This window comes from Gasterosteus aculeatus, chromosome X (genome assembly GCF_964276395.1).
Source record: "Gasterosteus aculeatus chromosome X, fGasAcu3.hap1.1, whole genome shotgun sequence".
NCBI classification, from domain to species: Eukaryota; Metazoa; Chordata; class Actinopteri; order Perciformes; family Gasterosteidae; genus Gasterosteus; species Gasterosteus aculeatus.
Window position 1 is genome coordinate 17520324 of NC_135698.1, and position 17902 is coordinate 17538225.

A 17902-nucleotide genomic window follows, 5' to 3' on the forward strand; every position below is an offset into this window, starting at 1 on the left:
CCGAGCCATTCTGTTTCATGTGTCCTCCACTACCATTAATGGTATATAATCAATTATAAAATATTAAACCTGTAACTAACCCCAGCCCCCCCTAACTAGCCGTCCTGTAGGGGGCAGCAAGCTTATCATCCGTCCACATTTCACAGAAGAAGAAAGGTCTTCTCTGCACATGCGCCAAGCGGGAACCAACAATACCGTTGATATGTTGGAAAACACCACTTCAACTATGTAGTCAATAGCTATTCTTGTGTTTTCGGAGTTAACCTTTTAACGCCGGGTTCGGTTCTGTCCTCCAGCGAGGCTTTTGTTTTGACATGTTTTTATGTCTGCAGTGTTCACCAACCGCATCATGTAGTTAAATGTGTTACTGCCAGAGTCTCTAATTATTATTTTACGAAACTTGGAAACGTCATTGAAACTGTAGTTGTGACGGGATGCAAGAATCGTTGGTTTTCTTTGACTTGGAGACAACTGGACTGGGTGAGTTACATAATTAATCATCTTTATATACTTTATAATAAGTATAACTATGGTAAACGTATAAAGTGTCCCTGCTTTGTCAGGCTGTAATTATTTTCTATCGGAGTCCCCCGCATGAACGCGGTTTAATTCATTTCACTTTATTCACTATAAATCGATATGATGATGATTGATGGAGAGTGAAAAAACTAACCACTTACTTGATTGGTTACCTGTGATCCCAGATGTTCCCTATTGGACAACGCTTTCTACTTTAAATGGGTGTCTTTGATTTATGGCCTGTTGTATTTAACTGACCTACTACTGTGCCGGCTTGTTGGTTCTGTTTCATCCCTTTTCTGGATTTACAAAATAACCAAGTTTCCAAAGGGACATTTTAATTATTCATTAGGGCGGCGACGTGAGGCCATATGCAGTACCAGTCAAAAGTCTGAGTGGAACGTTTGACTGTTCGCTGACAGGGCGTCAAGTTCGTCAGAATCCGACATTTTCGTAATTGAAATTGCTGTATCATTTGGACAAATATGAGTCCTTGTATGAAACGCCCTCTGTCTAAATGCCTGCCGTCCCCAGGGCGGGATTGTGAGATCGTGCAGCTGGCGGCGGTGAGCGGGGGCCACTTCCTTAACCTCTACGTGGTCCCCCGGTGCCGGATGGAGCGCGGGGCCTCCAGAGTGACCGGCCTCAGGGTCCGCAGGCAGAGACTGTACCTCCGTCGCCGACTCGTCCCCACCAACTCCCTGCGGGAGGTCCTGGTCGCCTTCATCGCTTTCCTCCGGATGCTCGGGCGCCCTCTCGTCCTCGGCCACAACATCCGCCGCTTCGACTGCCCGCTGCTGGCCCGCGCCCTCGACCAGCTGGACCTCGGGGTGCAGTTCCGGTCGGCGGTCTCCGGCTGCGTGGACACCCTGCCGCTGGCCCGGGAGACGCTGAAGGACCGCGGCCTGCAGAGCTTCCGGCAGACGGACCTGGTGCGGGAGCTGCTGGGCGCGGACTACGAGGCCCACGACGCCCTGGAGGACGTGCGGGCGTTGCAGGCGCTGTACGGCGAACTCCGGCCCTCGCCCGAGTCGATCCGCAGGCACGGGTTCACCCTGGACACCATGGGGGACAAACCGGCCCCCAAATGCAAAGCGCCCCGCGAGCTACCGGGACAGCGCTCCCTGTGGGAGAACTTAAGAGCAGCGGTGAAGGTCAACGACGGCAAAGACGACCCGGCGGAACGCGGGAGAGCCTCGGGAGAAGGCAACACAAAGGAAAGATGAGGGACGTGTGCAGAGACATCAGGAGGACGTCAGGAGGACATCAGGTTTCGTCAATGTGGAGTGTCATTCCGCTTCCGACTTTCCCATTTACGATCATTCCAAAAAACAATATGCACTTAAATTTAACGCACAATGTTGATCGGAGTGTCAGTGTTATTTATGGGAATGTAATGATTTTTAAGTTTTGAGTTTCCCAAATCTTCACCAGTTATTTGTGCAACGACAAACGGGCGTGACGGGTCTGAGAATCATAAAGCCAAGTTTGCACAAACATGTGAACTGGGATGGCTGTATGACATGTGCCTAATGTGTACATTTTGGTTACTGGGGATAAGTTATGCACTTTTGCCCTAGTAAATTTCGAGGTTTCAATAAGTAAATAAATAATAAACGTGTTGTATTTCTACAGCGTGTCTCCCATGATGTACTTGAATGAATCAATATCAAGAAACTTAAGTCTTCATACGAAAGGATTTCCGCTCAGACACACATTCATGTTCAATTATTACGGCACCAACGGGTAAAGGAACAAGTCTTTATTGAACAAAATGACTCCATGTTCTACAATTTCAGATACTCTGAGGATACATTTGAGGTAATGGTTCTTTCAATCAAAAAGATGCGATGATCTTTGTTCTATGTTCTTAATGAACTTTCACTTTTCATCAGTTTCAACAACAAACAAGGTGTAGTGCATCTACATCACCGACATGAAGTAGATAAAAGCATTCATCCAGATACACATTTACTCACTGGTAAGTTAGCAGGCCGAGCATTCATTCTCAAATATTTAATTAAAGATAACCTATAGAGGAAGAAAATCCCCCTCAAGATTGACTGAATTCAGATTGACCCTGAAACCGACGGGAATATTGGCACCATGCTGAAGGGATCTAGTGACACTTTTAGTTGTTTAGTTAATTTCAGTTTAGTTGTCTTGCGTATCGATGAATCAGTACAAACAAAACATGCAAAGTCTTAAAATATCCGTTTCAAATACACAACGTCAAACACAGACGTTGGTTCCTATAATACAATTTATTTTTAAATTAAGCGTCCAACTCTTAATTTAACGTTTCAAAGTCTAAAAGTTTGAATCAGCGTGCATTCCTGACTCTCCGTGTTGTAACCTGGACTGTAAAGTTCCCACATGCGCGGGTAACCGCTAACAACTCAGACATGCAGACATCCTCAGTATGTGTCCTTGCTCCAGCACTACAGGAAGAATTTTCAATGTGCACATTCTCTTCTTCTTCTACAAGATGTTAATCGCACACCGCTGCAGGTAAAAAACGGTTAAAATCATCAGTGGAAAACGGCTGGATTTAAAGCTTAGGAAAGCTGCTGGAGCAGACGGTGGGTTGAGGGGAGGAGCTACAGAAGGCAGCAGGCTCGGAACATGGTCATCCCCGACCTGGAGGCGGCGTGCAGGGAGACGCTCTCGTTGGCCGAGACGAACAGCACGCTGCCCCGCCCCAGCGGGATGTCGGAGAGGGCGGCGGCGGAGGTCGCCGTGGCGTCGCCCTCGATGACCAGGAGGATGCTGGCGCTGTCCACCGCGGCGACGGTGTACTGCTTCACCGAGGCCGGGACCTGGGGGGGGGGAACGTTTACACATCCTTTGTTGGACAACAACATACAATAAGCCACTGGTGAGTCTCCGTGTCTCCGCGTGCTATCGCCTCCCCACCGCGGTTCTCCTACCTGTATCCTCATCACGGTGAAGTCCGGCACCGGGGGGTCGTACAGCGACACGCAGGGGTCCGAAGCGTCCTGTACACACGGGAAGATTTTGGAGCCGGCGGGGGCCGGGCTGTAGTTCAGCATCTCGCACAGCGTGTTGACGTCGATGTACTTGGGGGTGAGGCCGGCCCGCACTGTGTTGTCGGAGCACGCCATGCACTCGATGCAGTCTGCCGGAAAGAGGAAAAGGCAAAAGTGGTCGGTCAGCTCTCCTTCCGATGGAAAGATCAATTCTCCAATACTCTGACGGCGTTGGATACAGCTGAGATCAGCCGGAGACGTCAAGGAGCATTAAAGGAGGATTTCTTCAATGCCGCCTCTGCTCCTCTTTACACTACAGTAAGCACCCGCTTTAAAGAAATGACTGAATATAAATATTAAATATATTCAGGCCCGTTCTGCTGTCCTCACAGACCTCCGTGAAGGTAAGCGTGCGGCTCGTTGGCTCCCAGGAACATGGCCTCTCCCGGCTCCAGGACCATGTGGTTGAGGAAGAAGATGGAGAAGCAGCCGATGTCTCCTGGATACTGGGAGTGGAGGCGGAGCAACAGGTCGCCGTGGCTGCTCGACGTGTCCTTCCCTGCTGCGCCTGCACGGGTCACAAACGCCCGCCAGTGTGATGATGTCAGATAATCAGGTGTCAAGAACGCCGTGGCTAAACGGCTCCGCCTCCATCCACCAACCCGGCGGCCCCTCACCCTCCTCGGTGACCCTCTTGACCAGCATGTTGAGCTGGTCCACGAACACCTTCTTCTCGCAGTTCATCATCCTGGTGAAGCACTTCTTCAGCGTCTGGCTGGCGAGAGCCGCGTCTCCTCCGTCGCATCGCAGCTCCTCCGCCGCCTCGTTTCCCACCAGAGCGCGGAACTCTGGGACAGCTGACGGACGCACACGTGGGAATTACAGACATGTACGAGTGTACGTATACGAGGATCCACACTGAAATAACGGGTTTCTTTCTCTCTTTGGAACTCACTGTTAAGGAATCCCAGGATCTCCTCCACTGGTCTGAAGCCACAGAGGCCCTGGAAGCGGGTGAGAGCGATGGCCATCTCCGGCTTGTGGTTGTCGTCTGGGTAGTGCTCCGGAAACTGATCGTGGAGGCGAGCCGCTAACTCCTGACAGAAAGGGAAGAGGGTTGAATACAATACTCCCAACCAGATATTACATTGGATCAGATCAGTTTAACACTCAGGAGGCCGAGACATCAGGAGTTTAAGCTTTAAACTGAACAGTCACTGGTTGGTTTTAGCTTTTAACTGAGATGAATCTCACTTTAAAGCCTTTTTATGGAAGTGATCACATATTTGTTATAACTGGGAGTATAGTATAACTTTAGCGTTACACTTTAAGAACATTTTGTTTGTTTGTGTGTGTGTGCGTACTCACTCGGTTGGGGTGGGCCTGTATGGACAAGGCGGTGTTGACAGACAGGACCTTGAAGAGGAAGGGCAGCTGACCCTGGAAGGTGTCTTTGACCTTGGAGCCCAGGCAGCCGGGGAAGTGGGCGATCCACTCGCCCAGCGTGGTCTGTGCGATGCGGTTGTCTTTTATCTGGGCGTCGCCTTTTGGGTGGGCGCCCATCCACAGCTGGAAGGACAGGCGCACACGGACGTCGGGTTAATTGAGTTACAGAGTTCGGAGGTTTGATTGTGGTTCTAACTGGGAAAAAATTTAAGTGGGACAGTGAATGTGAAGCGTGAAAACAAATCCCAAATAAAAGCATAATAAGAATAAATCAAACTTTAGACATGACAGATGTGTTCCTTCCTTTAGCCTTTGTTAAAATGACTCTGAGCCCAGAACCATAAATCTACATTAAGAAGATTTATCTAAGGCTGCAATCCAGAGTGATTTATGGTCAGCGAGGAGGGAAGAATGCTCGCAGTAAGTCACTCTGGATAAGAGGGTTCCCCTAGTGCCTTTAATGTAAATGAAGCACACACAAAGAAAAGGCAGAAGTAAAAGGAGCTTGATAAACATCTCACATCATATTCATAGTAAATATTAGTAATATTAAAAGACCAACATGTAAGATAAGCCTCGTATTGTGATGTAGGTTTAAACATCGATACCACCATTGTGACTAAGCATGAACTCTAACGTGACCGACCGCGGCATGTGGCGGTGCATGAAGAATGTCAACACCACCATGACCTGAACCAATGACCTGCAGAGCTGCTGCAGCTAAATAAAGAAAGTCGGATGAAATGCTCGGAGGGAACGCGGCTCTCTGCCAGGATACGGAGCGCCACACGTTGGGCCCTGGGTGGGATGACCTCACCGGGCCCATCTGATTATCCGGCTGGAATCATTCATCATTGTGCCGTGAGTGAAGGCTGTAGAAGACCTGCAGCATGTCCATCTCTTCCACGTAAAAGGCACACTTGTCTTTGTCATTTCTCACAGGTAGTGAACCATGCGTCCTGCTCAAGGACCGGTCAGGTTACCTTACCTCCGCGTAGGGCTTGCCCTCCTCCACCACAGCCACTGGGTCTCCACCGACCACCAGTCTGGCCACCTCGCTGTCCATGCCGACCTTCCCCCACGCATAGTTTTGCACGGCGCAGGTCAGCGGGAACACTGGGGAAGGGACAAAGAGAACGGCTTGTGATTTCATGATGAAAAGTAAATTAAGTGAGTGGGACTGCGTCCATTGGTCCGATGTTACATAAATATATTTTTACAGGAAGAGACAGGAAAAACTAGCTCTTCTTAAAAAACGCCGATGGACTGGGCGCGTTGACAGGGACAAAATGAGCGCACGCGTAACAACCCGAATATCTAAATATCCATACACGCTATTTCATTTCGATAACAACCGGGGGGAGGGGGTCGTCATGCTGCGGAACAACCAGCTGACGAGCTTCATCCACAGGAACAGCAGCAGGGCGCAGGTTTCATTCCCGAGAGTCACACTTCGGCTTTAGACGCATTAATGTGACGTCTAAAGGTTTTAGCCGCGCTACCTGTCGGCGCCAACAACTGTCATTAAAATACCCCCCCGCCATCATCTGCTGCGTGCGTTAAACACGTAGCAGATGATTTAAAACAAACGAGGAGGGGAGGGTGGGGGGCTCTTTACTCACCTCTCACTTCCTCCATGGCTGGCTGCGAGCTCGGCTGTGTGTGTGTGTGTGTGTGTGTGTGTGTGTCAGACTGCTGGTGACGTCACGCCCCGAGTCTCCACCCCCTTCCCTTCTGATTAACGTCAGACACGTAACACTTCCGTAAAAAAATTAAACATTTGGTTAACTTATTTTTTCTATTACTAGAAAACAGAAAACGTTGTTTTGTACTATTAGATGTACAGAATCTGGAATGAATATACCACTGCTACTACTAAATCACGTCACATCATTGTTCCCTTTTTATTTTTGTTTTAATGCTCCTGTGTAGTTTGTATTCTTACTTTGTATTCATTATATAGATTTGTATAATATTCATGTAATGTAAATATGCTACACTTGCTGACTAAATCACATGACATCATTGTGACTTTTTTATTTTGTCTTTAGTTATTTATTCTAATTATTATTTTTTTAAACACATAGCTTGTGTAATGGTTTGTTTCATTCAAATCGCAGACGGTAACTGTAAGAAATACACGAAAATTGTTTGTCAAATTGATTCAAATCACTTGTCCTTTATATTAAATTTAATAAAGAATTACTAAATAGAAAAAAAAATAAAAAAAATAAAACGTCACTTCCAGGTGGCTCAGCGCGCATGCGCAGTAAGTTCATTCGAGGAAGTGGCAGCAGCGGAAACTCTAACGACGGAGAAGAGTTTTTTGTTTATTCTCCTTTCAGAAAGGACAATCCAGCCCGCAGCCTTTTAAAAATGTCGGGATTTGATAGCAACCCGTTCGCAGATCCTGCCAGTGACAATCCCTTTAATGTAAGTGTTTTAGTTTTTATTCTTTTATCTGCTAAGCCACAGTCGAGCCTGTGTGCTGACATATCATTCGCGTAAGGTAGCCAGCACGTCAGGCAACTTGTTGGGTGGATGTCGGGGGAGGGATCTATTTCCTCTCTTTGAGAGCCCATTTGACGAACACCACCTGAGTGACAGTCCTTCGACCAATCAGCGGGCACTGCGTAAAAAGAAGGCGGGATGTTCTGCTAGCTTGCTTTCAGGAAGTTAAACTGTAACAAGCCCAGAACGTCTCGCTTTTAGCCATTTAACAACTGTTACTATTTACCTTGAGTGTTTGTGTGTGTGTGTGGGAGGGGGGGGGGGGGGGGATTTTATATTATTTTGGAGTCCTGTAAATGTCAAATACATTGCACAAAGACACTCAATTCCAAGCCAGTTGAGCTCGTTGGCTCACAGGATGGAGCCTAGAAGTCTGTCCAGTCTATTCAAAGTTCAGTAACTTCATTGTTTGTTCGTCTTAAAAACGTATTGAATCCGGAAAACGGCTGTCCTGCTGTATTCCGTTTGTAATAGTAGGAAATCCCTCACTAGATCCACGTTGCATGTTGATTTACTGATGAGCTGTTTATGAAATACCCTGGAACATTCAACGTTTCGTTCAAACTTCCTACATTTGTACGCTGTGATAATTCTTATTTCAACCGGATAAGTATATCTTTTTAGTCATCCCATCGAAATCATCATGTCATCTTCCTAATGATCTCGCTTTGTCCGAGGACAAGACAACAAGTGCTTCTCCTCCTTCTGTTTATGCCCATGTTTTTTCTTAGTTGTAAAGGCATAAACGTATTTGCCTACAGTCATAAAGCCGGACGGTTATTCTCTCATTATGAGGTCCAAAGCAGCTATAAAAGAACCAGGTTCCTCCACTCTTCTGTGAAAGAAGCATTGAAGTGAAGCGGAACATTTTGGTTGCAAGGGCCTCACTGTAAACTTAAAAGATTAATTATTAAATTTGACTATATTGTTCGCTATAAAGGTGTTATTTAGCCCACTTTGCAACTGGAGCAGCCAGATCACGGCGTCCTTGAAAACTGCACGCGATAAGATTTAATTTAAAGAGAACAAAAGCTTCACTATGTACATTAACTTATCTGATCGTGCTACGTATGAAAATAACGAGTCTCTCAAAGCCTCTTTTAGGATCTGATGACATTACATGGCGCGGCCACTTGTCGTATTGCTCTATTGTCTCAGGTGGCGGTGACGTCAGCGGAGAGCTGGCTCTGTTTGCGGGGGCTGGAAGTGAATAAATGACCCGAGAAGCTGCTTTGTGTCGCCTGAACGCTGCAGCAGCTCGCTATCAGGCGCTTCAGTCTGCAGCGGCGCTCAAAACGTTAAAATAATTTCTGCTAAAACAATTTCCATTTAGCAACATTGATCAACAACTAAAAATGTCCCACCTGTGTGTCCTTGAAGTTCCCCACTACCACACAGCCCCGCCCTCCCCACACACAATATACAGCTACACTTTTGAAATGTGTGCAAACAGCCACGCCTCGGCTGTTGAGCCCAGTTTCCTGGTGCACAGACCCTAATCTCAGAATATCCCGCTGGTCTCGTCCCATATGGACCCGTGGGGCCTGTTTTGAGTCGGAATCCGTGACCTTTTATGACCTTACTGATACAGGAATGTACACAAACGTCAGATCCAGATGTGTCCTGGTGTTCGTCTCCACACCGTGTCGTCTGCACTCAAGCGGGTTTAGTTTGATCGATCCGGTTTTATTTCTTCCTTCGTTGCTGTGCTGTTTCATCGTGAAACACAAGTTGTCTCTGTGACTTGGCAGATTTACATTTTTCGACTGCTGCTTGTGGTGAACGTGGCATTTTTAATAAGTTCTGTTTTGAACATCTCCATAGACTGTGGTGATCATCCTCTCGTTGTCTGCTTGATTATTCCAGTGATCCCTGCAGTGAACTTGGGCATCATGACATTTTTCCATACGTATATCTTTACACCAATAACCCTTCAAAATGCTCCATTGTAAACACGTTATTTAATGTCCAACCAAAGATCTTTAATATCATCATCAAGACACATTTAGTGAGTTAATACATCTATTAAATGACAGAAAAAAGTAGAACAAACGTCCATTGCAATTTCCCAAAAGAGATCAAGTGTCAAATATTCATTTCATTAATATGTCAGGAAAAGGAAGGATGTCTGCACATTCAGAAGCTGCATTCACATCGTTTTTGGCATTTCTTCTAAGGAAATACAGTCGATTATTTCTTCCACAAATAGCAGGGTGAACGAATGTGGCAACTATTTCATGATCATCACACCAGATTACGCCGACGGGGCAGATGGTGTCGTTTCCCTTGGGGAAGTGAAGAGGAAGTGTGTGTCTGAAGTGGTGATAACCAGCTGTGAATGTGTGTGTGTATGTGTGTGTAAATGCTCCAGGACCCGTCGGTGACGCAGGTGACCAGCTCCAGCGTGGAACCGGTCGACCAGTTCAACCCCTTCCCCGCTCATCCCACAGTAAGACGCCTTGCATCCTCTCCCCTCATCATTGTCTCTCCTCCTGCATCTCCTCCCCTCCATCAGTTCTTACCACCCGGTCTTTGCCTCTTATGTCGTCTCCTCTTATTCCATGTCGGTGGCTTTCTGGTCTCATCGACGACTCCTCTCCTTTTTTCATTTCCTTTTTCATTCACTCCCTTCATTTCTTATCCCACCCCCCATTTCCTTGTTGTGTATTTGTTTATTTCCTCTTGTTTTTTTTTTCCATCAGGACAACCTGGCGGGTCACACCACTCCAGCCTCCACCTACCAGCCCGCTGTGTTGCAGCCGTCCACGGAGCCCAGTCCACAGGTGAGGCCCACTTTTACTGGACACTACGTACTGGTGATGTGAGGGACAGTCCCCCGCCGTTCCTGAACCTCCTGCTGACTCGCAAAACGCTGGGATGCGTTTCTGACTACTGATGTTCTTTTTTTTTTTTTTCTTCTGCAGGCGACCGCCGCCGCAGCTCAGGCCAATCTGCTGAAGCAGCAGGAGGAGCTGGAGAGGAAAGCTGCCGAGCTGGACCGCAGAGAGCAGGAGCTGCAGACCAGAGGCCCGTCAGGTGATTGGAGGCCGGGACGCAGTAAACACAAACGCATTCCTCCCCGCCCATTTATACACACAATCTGAATTAACACAAATAGCAATGATCCTACACACGTTGCAGTAACTTTGGGGGATTTACTGTCCCGCGGTGGGGACGTCGGTGTCTTTTTCTAACCGTGCGGGCGGCCGTCTCGGGTCCTTTCAGGCAAAGAGAACAACTGGCCTCCGCTTCCCAGGAGCTTCCCCATCAGACCGTGTTTCTACCAGGACTTCTCAGAGGAAATCCCAGTCGAGTCCCAGAGAGTCTGCAAGATGATGTACTACCTGTGGATGTGTGAGTAGAACCTCAGCCATGCCGTGAACGTCATGAATAATTGTCACACAACGAGATGCTGCTGACCTCACTAATCACCATGTTTGACTCTTGTCTCTCCAGTCAACTGCATGACTCTGTTCCTCAACCTGCTGGCGTGTTTGGCTTACTTCACCACTAAAGCGGTCCACGGGGTGGATTTTGGCCTCTCCATTCTCTGGCTCATCCTCTTCGCCCCCTGCTCCTTCGTGTGCTGGTACCGGCCCGTCTACAAGGCCTTCAGGTGAGTCTCCCTGCGTGATGTAACAAACACTCATCCTCAGACATTTGCTGAAGACTTTTACCTAACAAGTAATGGTTTTTTTTCTTCTTTCTTCTCATTTTCAGGAGTGACAGCTCCTTCAGCTTCTTCTTCTTCTTCTTTGTGTTCTTCTGCCAAGTAGTGATCTTCATCATCCAGGCGGTGGGCATCCCCAATTGGGGGAACAGGTGAGCTGCGTCCTTCAAGGAGTGATCCTTTAATACCAGAAGTACTAACTCTGAGCCGGCCTTTGAGCTGCTGTCTTCTCTCTCTCTGCCTCTCCTCATTCTCTGCATTCCTTCATGTCTTCTGACAGAGACTTTTCATCCTCCCGCCTGTAGCCTGCTGCCTCTCTGTCCGCTGGTACTTCTGTAAGTGTCTGTCTCTGCTCCCTCCTGCCGACACGCACCCTCCTCCTCCTCTTCCTCCTCCTGCTTCTCGGCCCTTGAAAACCAAAAAGCAGAGTGCACGCGCGGTACAGAGGGGCCTAGCTTAGCATTAGCATTTGCTAGTGAGCTGAGAAGGCTTGGATCTTTTCGTTCTTTCATAAGTTGACGTGAACGAGACCTAATGCATCGTTTACAGGTTATTCTGGTCAACCGTCTTAAAGTTAAACACAGCAGATCTTTTATGCTGCTGGGTGTTTTTAAATAAAGCATCTGAGGAACATTGTTTTCATTCGCCATATGGTGATACAGTATTATGCAACATACTAATCTACATTATACAATACGATGTGGGATACGACATGAGACGAGGTCTGATGGACACAGCGATATACGATACGTTACACTACGGGCCTAACAACGCCCTCCCACTGTTATTGAAGGTAAAGTACTGCCTCAAGTACCTTTATTGCTTTTATAATACGATTACCAGCGAAATGTTTGGCTCCATGAGCTTTTTATTTCCCCAAATCCCAAATGTGTGATTAGAAAACCTTTTCTGTTCCGCCTCTTCTTCTTTCTTTCTTGGCACGTTGTTCTTCTCTCTCCTGATTACAACCCGACTCTCCTCCAGACTACACCAATACACCACTAATCTCACCCACGTTGAGAATTAACGCTGTGTGTTGCCTCCAGCGGTTGGATCTCGGCCTTCTCCGCCATGTCGGAGAACAAGGCGGTGGGAGCCATCATGATCATCGTGGCCATCCTCTTCACCATCTGCGCTGTGCTGTCAGTCGTCCTGCTCAAGATGGTGAGGCCCAATACGACTGTTTACCCTTTTACCTTGTTTCTGTGTCTTTTTGTTTGAAGGAATTCACATGCTAGATAATAATGTATATAATATCCGACGCTGGATGTGGCGGTCCACGTTGATCGTTCACGTCGCTCACCACCGTGACCTCTGCCCTCCAGGTCCACGGCATGTACCGCCGGACCGGGGCCAGCTTCCAGAAGGCCCAGCAGGAGTTCTCGCAGGGCGTCTTCACCAATAAAAGCTTCCAGACAGCCGCCGCCGGCGTGGCGTCTACCGCGGCGCAGGGGACCTTCCAGGGAAACTAGCCGGGGGGGGGAGTCGACCGAGCCGAGCTCCACCCAGCGGCTCGAGGTCCACGCGTTGTCGGGTCCGGCCGCTTCCTTCAAGCAAAGCCGGAAGAAACAGGGAGTGGAGGCTGAGCGGGAACTCCTGCTCGTCACCTCTCCGACCCGATAACGCGTTGACCTCGAGCTGCGGCAAGGCTACACAAGTAGCCGCCCCTCCTATCAATGCACGCCTGGTTCATGTTAACTCTGCTTCTCGTCCCCCCCTTTGTAGAAAGCAGTGGGGCGAGGTGACGCATCGCGGCGTTCTGTGGGGGAAAGCATGAATGAAGTTGACTGACGGCTATTTGGGTTCGTCCTGGCTTTGTACATTTCATGTGCAGTTTTTCTGGCAAAGCTGTTCAGTGTAATGTGTGTGTGTGTGTGTGTGTGTGATGGCATGCTGGTCACATGTCTTAATGTGAGTGCAGTACGCTTTGGTTCCGCTGATCCTGTAATATATAAATATGATGAAGTGTTTCTGCATTCTTTTTCTTTTTTGTTCTGTCTCTAAAGGCATTTTTTTTGTTGTTGAATCTATTTTGTATGCTGCAAAATCTTTAGTCCAATGTGCAACAAATGTAACCGATTACTCACACCGCTCTTTAGATTTCATGATATCACTATAACTTCACATTCAAATAGGTGTGGTTGATTATTTAATAAGGACAAACTTAAACCGAGAGTGTACAGTACTGTGTTTTTAAAATGTGCCTTTTGACTTTTGCCTGGAACCAAATTGTTGGTCTCGCTAAGAAACAACTGTGGTATCAGACAATTGGTGAAAATAGTGTATATTTTTGATCATGTCCACAGAGAATATCTTGACTGTTTTGCTTCGATTAAGTCCTTGCTTGTAAAGAGCAAATTAAAGTTCTGCTGTAATTTAAAGCACATATTGAATATAATTTGGTTTCACTTTCAGCCAAATGACTTATTGAACCATCAGTTGTCTTATCATATAATTGTTTACACTTCCAAGAGTTGGTCTTGAAGGAAACCAAAGCGATGCTGATTATGAAAGTGGAACATTTGGCTGATTAAAAGTAGATATCCAGTTTGCTGGAATGGACTGAGCCTATTCTATTGATTTCACCACTAACAGTAAATGTAAGAGAAGGAAACCTTTATTTGACCTTTTTAACGTTTAATCTTAAATCCCTTCTACAACGCAAGACTGGTATTAGTTCACACATCGCTGTACGCATTGTTTTGACAGAGAACAGAGTACAGTGCCTTTGGTATTTCAACATTTAATTTAGCATCTAATAAATACAATGCTTTGCTTTCATTTAACGGTGGAATTTGTGTCTTTTTCATGTAACATCTCTTAAAACTTTTTGTATTGTTATAAAACAGTTCTGAAGTTATCTCCGGGTTCGTTTAACATCATTCAGTCTTTACTTTCTAATATGGAAACGTTGAGTCTGGTCTCTTAAATGCAATAGTATTGAAAGGAAAAAGTCTGTTTTCAGCCTTAAATGCTCCCAGTTTGTCTCCAGCAGGGGGCGCTGCCTGTTCCTAGTTTCTGATGAATGATGCTGTGCATAAGGAGGAGGTTGGTGTGGATCCACTCAGGACTCTCAGAAAATCATGTCCTGAAACCAAAACCATTCGATACGTTAATCACACGTTGATAACTAACGCTATCCTCAAGGAAAATGCGTTTCTTGCTCAACATAATGAAGGATGCAGGATTAACTGTACGTTAACATTATCTCCTGCATAAAGGAAGTACCCCAGCTGTCCTGGTCTGACTGGTCGGATGATTTTTCTATTTAAAGGAGCTGGCGGCCTCTGTGACCTCCTCAGCCTCCAGATGTGTTATGACGTCATCCACTCACCTGTGATGAGCGTGCAGTACCATAGTTTACCACCAGAGGGCAGCAGGTCTGTGCGGCTCCTAAGAAGTGAAGTGCTGACTCACTCAGAGAGACCTGCAGCAAAAACACATGAGCCACCTTCACACCGCACTTCTCTCACTGCGTCCCTCTCAAACACAACAAAATCAGCTTTACCTTCATTCGAACTCGGGGAGAGAAATATGTTTTAAAATTGGAATCATTATCTGATCTGAAAAGATGTGCTTGTACTTGCAGATGTTCCCTTCCGCATGATAAACCAGTGATAGTCACGGTAAAAGGAAGATTATTATTTATACTGAGACGCCCTCTGACACACACTGAAAAATGCCAAACAAGGTTAAACCAGGGATAAAAGCTGAATGAGAACTATTTCTCTGAGAAAAAAGAGGCTCTGTGTGTGTGTGCGTCTGTGCATGAAACACATGCACGTCGAGGGTGAGAAGTTGTCCTTTAATTTTCAACAGATAACTTTGATGTGGTTCACCGCACAGGACTACGTTCATACATTATGCAGATCCGGTGCCTGATTGACGTTTGAAGAGGACTAATCCTGCTGCGCTGCCCAATGTCTTGTTCCAGTGTTACAGTCTATAGGCACGCTCAGGCTGTCTGATTCAGCTTTTTGTGAGATCTGCACTCTTGTGACTGTGAAGTCACATGTCGCCTATAACGTCAAAATAACGTTTGTGTAGCATGCATGTTTTTCATGCATAAGCATGACGTGAGCTTCCTGATGGAGGCCACACAGCACATGCCGCGTCACTCCTGTTGAAAGAAAAAAGGAAATCAGCTGTCAGTTTAGCAAAAAACTGAATGCAGTGTAATGTGAAGAAAAAAACTGCTACAGATCCTATATGGATGGTCGTTTTACGGATTCCACATTATGACAATGCACTTCGTGCAGATGTATTGCAAAAAGTGTGTGTGTGTCATTTAACTTGTGTGTCTATATATATATATATATATATATATATATATATATATATATATATATATATATATATATATAATGCACAAATAAATATATAATGCACAACCTTGTGAACCTGCTGGAACGACAAATTCGAGTAAAATGACATGGCAGCATGAAATATAACACAACTATTAAAGTTTAAATCTGGTTTAAAAGTGTTTACTGTATTGTGTCGACTCTAACAATCTTCACACATTTGCAGCACAATAATATTAACCCTAGCTGCAAACCCAAAGTGCTCTTATTTTGACAGCTTCCATGAAAATGTATACATAGTTTAAATAACCTGGCCTTTCTGCCCCCCCTCCTCCTCCCACACACACACACACACACCCCTCCCGTTCTGCCTTATCTCATCAGCATATCCCCCCCCCCCCCCCCCCCCCTGCCGCCATACTCTCCCCCTCGCTCACACCGGTAGTTGTCATGGCGATGGAGTCAGCTTCGGCGTTGGCTCCAGGGGTTGTTGCCATGGAGATGCCGGTGCGAGGTGCGCTCTCGGTGGTTCAAGAAGACGAGGGCTACAGCGCGCCGGGGTCCGAGGAGCGACTGCGGTACCGCCAAGGGGGCGGGAAACGGAGGCACGGGGTGCCGTTCAACCGGGGGGGGCACTACATGCTGGTGGTGATCGGGGAGATCGGCACGGAGCACCAGCTGGACGTCGCCAGGGCGCACGTAGAGCGGGGTGAGTGACGAGCGGACCGACCGGTCTCCATCGCCGCGTTTACCGGCTGCTCGCGATTCAGAGTGTCACGGAGAAAACAGGCTCAATGCCGGAAACGTCGCTAGGGGAGACGGGGTTTGACGCAATGGACAGGATGGCGTATATAGGTGGAGGCGGTGTTTGCTGCAGCGTTGCACCACAGGACCGCGCGCATTCCTCCGGTACCCTCCGCGAGCCGCGTGGCCGAGGAACTGCGCACTGGAGTTGTGGAATGCAGCAGAGATCTGCGCTTTGGTGAAACAAACAGGCTTCTCCCAATTAGACATTAAGCTTAATGAAAATACTGGACTCTTAATCAAAGTCTCAGATCAAGATCAGTCATTAAAAACTAACTGACCAATCGGCGGGGCGGGATAACAGTTATTACAGAGCTGCTCAATAATGGTTTTTTTTTTAGAAAGCGTGTGTGCGCATGTGTGCGTGTTTATGCTAAAATGTGTGTCTCTAAACGGGTGTGTCCCTGGGCCGTGGTGTCACGTGTCATCTAACCAGTAAACAAAACAAAATGTGCACGCGGTGCTTAGCAGCGAGAACGCGAAAACCACAAAGAGCTCTCAGAGGACCAGCCTCCCGCTGGCCCTGCTCCTCCACCTCCTACACCTCTCCACCTCCAACCCTCCTCCTCCACCTCTCATCCTCCTCTACCTATCCACCTCCACCCCTCATCCCCTTACTCCTCCTCCACCTCTCATCCTCCTCTCATCCTCCTCCACCTCTCATCGCCCTCCTCCACCTCCTCTTCCTCCACCTCTCTTCCTCCACCTCTCCTCCTCCTCCTCCTCCAACCCTTCACCTCCACCTCTCATCTTTGCTATGAGATGACGCCGTCAAACAAATACAAATACTTTTTACGGCCGAGTTCACAGGATCTGTCACGTGTTCCTTTGAGCCACCGGTGAACCCGTCAGTGCAAGTCAGTTAAATCCCATTCATGTCATTCTCGCTTTCAACTTTTTCTTTGGTGCATAATGTGAGATTTGAGGCCCACGTGTTTGTCCCCCCCCAGCACACTTCATTGTTCCAGGAACAGAAGATGATGTTCCTGAATAGAGGTTAATGAAACATTCCTCACAGACGTCCACGCTTCCTGGAACAGCGTGTTTTGTTTTTCTTTGGCTTCAAAGATGAGATCCGAGTCATTGATTTGGGCAAATGAAGATGGATAACAAAGAGCATCTAATGCGGCGGACTGGGCCGTCATGGAGCGTCTTAAAGGCACCGATCGGGACGACTGAAAACAAAAGGCCAAAGATGTAGAATCTACAAACATATAGAAGAGACAAAAGCAGCAGATCCTCACAAAGCTAAACCGTAAAGTTAAAATGCTAAAATAAGCATTGATTGATTGACTCATGTTAGTGGATTCCAGCGATAAGTTGATAGCTAAGGGAACCTCTCCTCCTCAATTGAGGGCAAAACAAGGTCCTCAATCCAATTGATTTAAATTATTTTGGAATAATCCTAAATCTAGCTCTCGCCGAGAGAATCCAAAGTGGCTGAGAGGAGGTGTGTGTGTGTCCTGCTGGGTGAGATCTCACCCAACAGGCCTCCTCTCTGAAGGTGTGTGAGAAGCTCATCAGTTCATTTCCTCTGATCCATTGAACTCAGATTAGTTTTTATTGCCTGTGTTTATTTAAAAATATTAGTATTTATAATTGATTTAGGACAAAACAAAGGGTTTATTTCATTTTTCCTTTCATTTAAAAACTAGGAT

General features: G+C 47.0%; 4 protein-coding genes and 1 long non-coding RNA gene across 6 annotated transcripts in view; 3 read left to right on the plus strand and 2 right to left on the minus strand.

Annotated features, from left to right (window-relative positions):
- Nucleotides 1-162: 162 nt before the first annotated feature.
- Nucleotides 163-2151, plus strand: LOC120809809 (uncharacterized). The gene is made up of 2 exons (XM_040163895.2): nt 163-480; nt 1054-2151. Exons 1-2 carry the CDS (start codon nt 435-437, stop codon nt 1743-1745), a joined length of 738 nt encoding a protein of 245 aa, XP_040019829.2. The 5' UTR covers nt 163-434; the 3' UTR covers nt 1746-2151.
- Nucleotides 2152-2266: 115 nt separating this feature from the next.
- Nucleotides 2267-6676, minus strand: mpi (mannose phosphate isomerase). Of its 2 annotated transcripts, none has more exons than XM_040163462.2 (8): nt 6578-6676; nt 5944-6071; nt 4878-5078; nt 4465-4606; nt 4187-4366; nt 3904-4077; nt 3450-3658; nt 2267-3338 (listed from the first exon to the last, which is right to left on the minus strand). In XM_040163462.2, the coding sequence occupies exons 1-8, from the start codon at nt 6591-6593 to the stop codon at nt 3120-3122; spliced, it is 1269 nt and encodes a 422-aa protein (XP_040019396.1). In that variant the 5' UTR covers nt 6594-6676; the 3' UTR covers nt 2267-3119. The 2 variants fall into 2 exon arrangements, with proteins under 2 accessions (XP_040019396.1, XP_040019397.1); XM_040163463.2 differs by lacking the exon at nt 6578-6676 and adding an exon at nt 6287-6509.
- Nucleotides 6291-13922, plus strand: scamp2 (secretory carrier membrane protein 2). The gene is made up of 9 exons (XM_040163757.2): nt 6291-7388; nt 9838-9915; nt 10169-10249; nt 10391-10502; nt 10692-10820; nt 10923-11082; nt 11187-11288; nt 12183-12300; nt 12462-13922. Exons 1-9 carry the CDS (start codon nt 7218-7220, stop codon nt 12606-12608), a joined length of 1098 nt encoding a protein of 365 aa, XP_040019691.1. The 5' UTR covers nt 6291-7217; the 3' UTR covers nt 12609-13922.
- LOC120809734 (uncharacterized) lies at nt 13864-14632 on the minus strand. The gene is made up of 2 exons (XR_005710127.2): nt 14471-14632; nt 13864-14224 (listed from the first exon to the last, which is right to left on the minus strand). It is a non-coding gene; the product is annotated as an uncharacterized LOC120809734 (long non-coding RNA).
- A 1227-nt stretch (nt 14633-15859) lies between these two features.
- map1ab (microtubule-associated protein 1Ab) overlaps nt 15860-17902 on the plus strand; it is a 48074-nt gene continuing 46031 nt past the window's right edge. Inside the window, exon 1 of the mRNA XM_040163755.2 lies at nt 15860-16149. Coding sequence (XP_040019689.2) covers nt 15891-16149 — 259 coding nt within the window. The 5' untranslated portion in view covers nt 15860-15890. The remainder of the gene's footprint in view (nt 16150-17902) is intronic.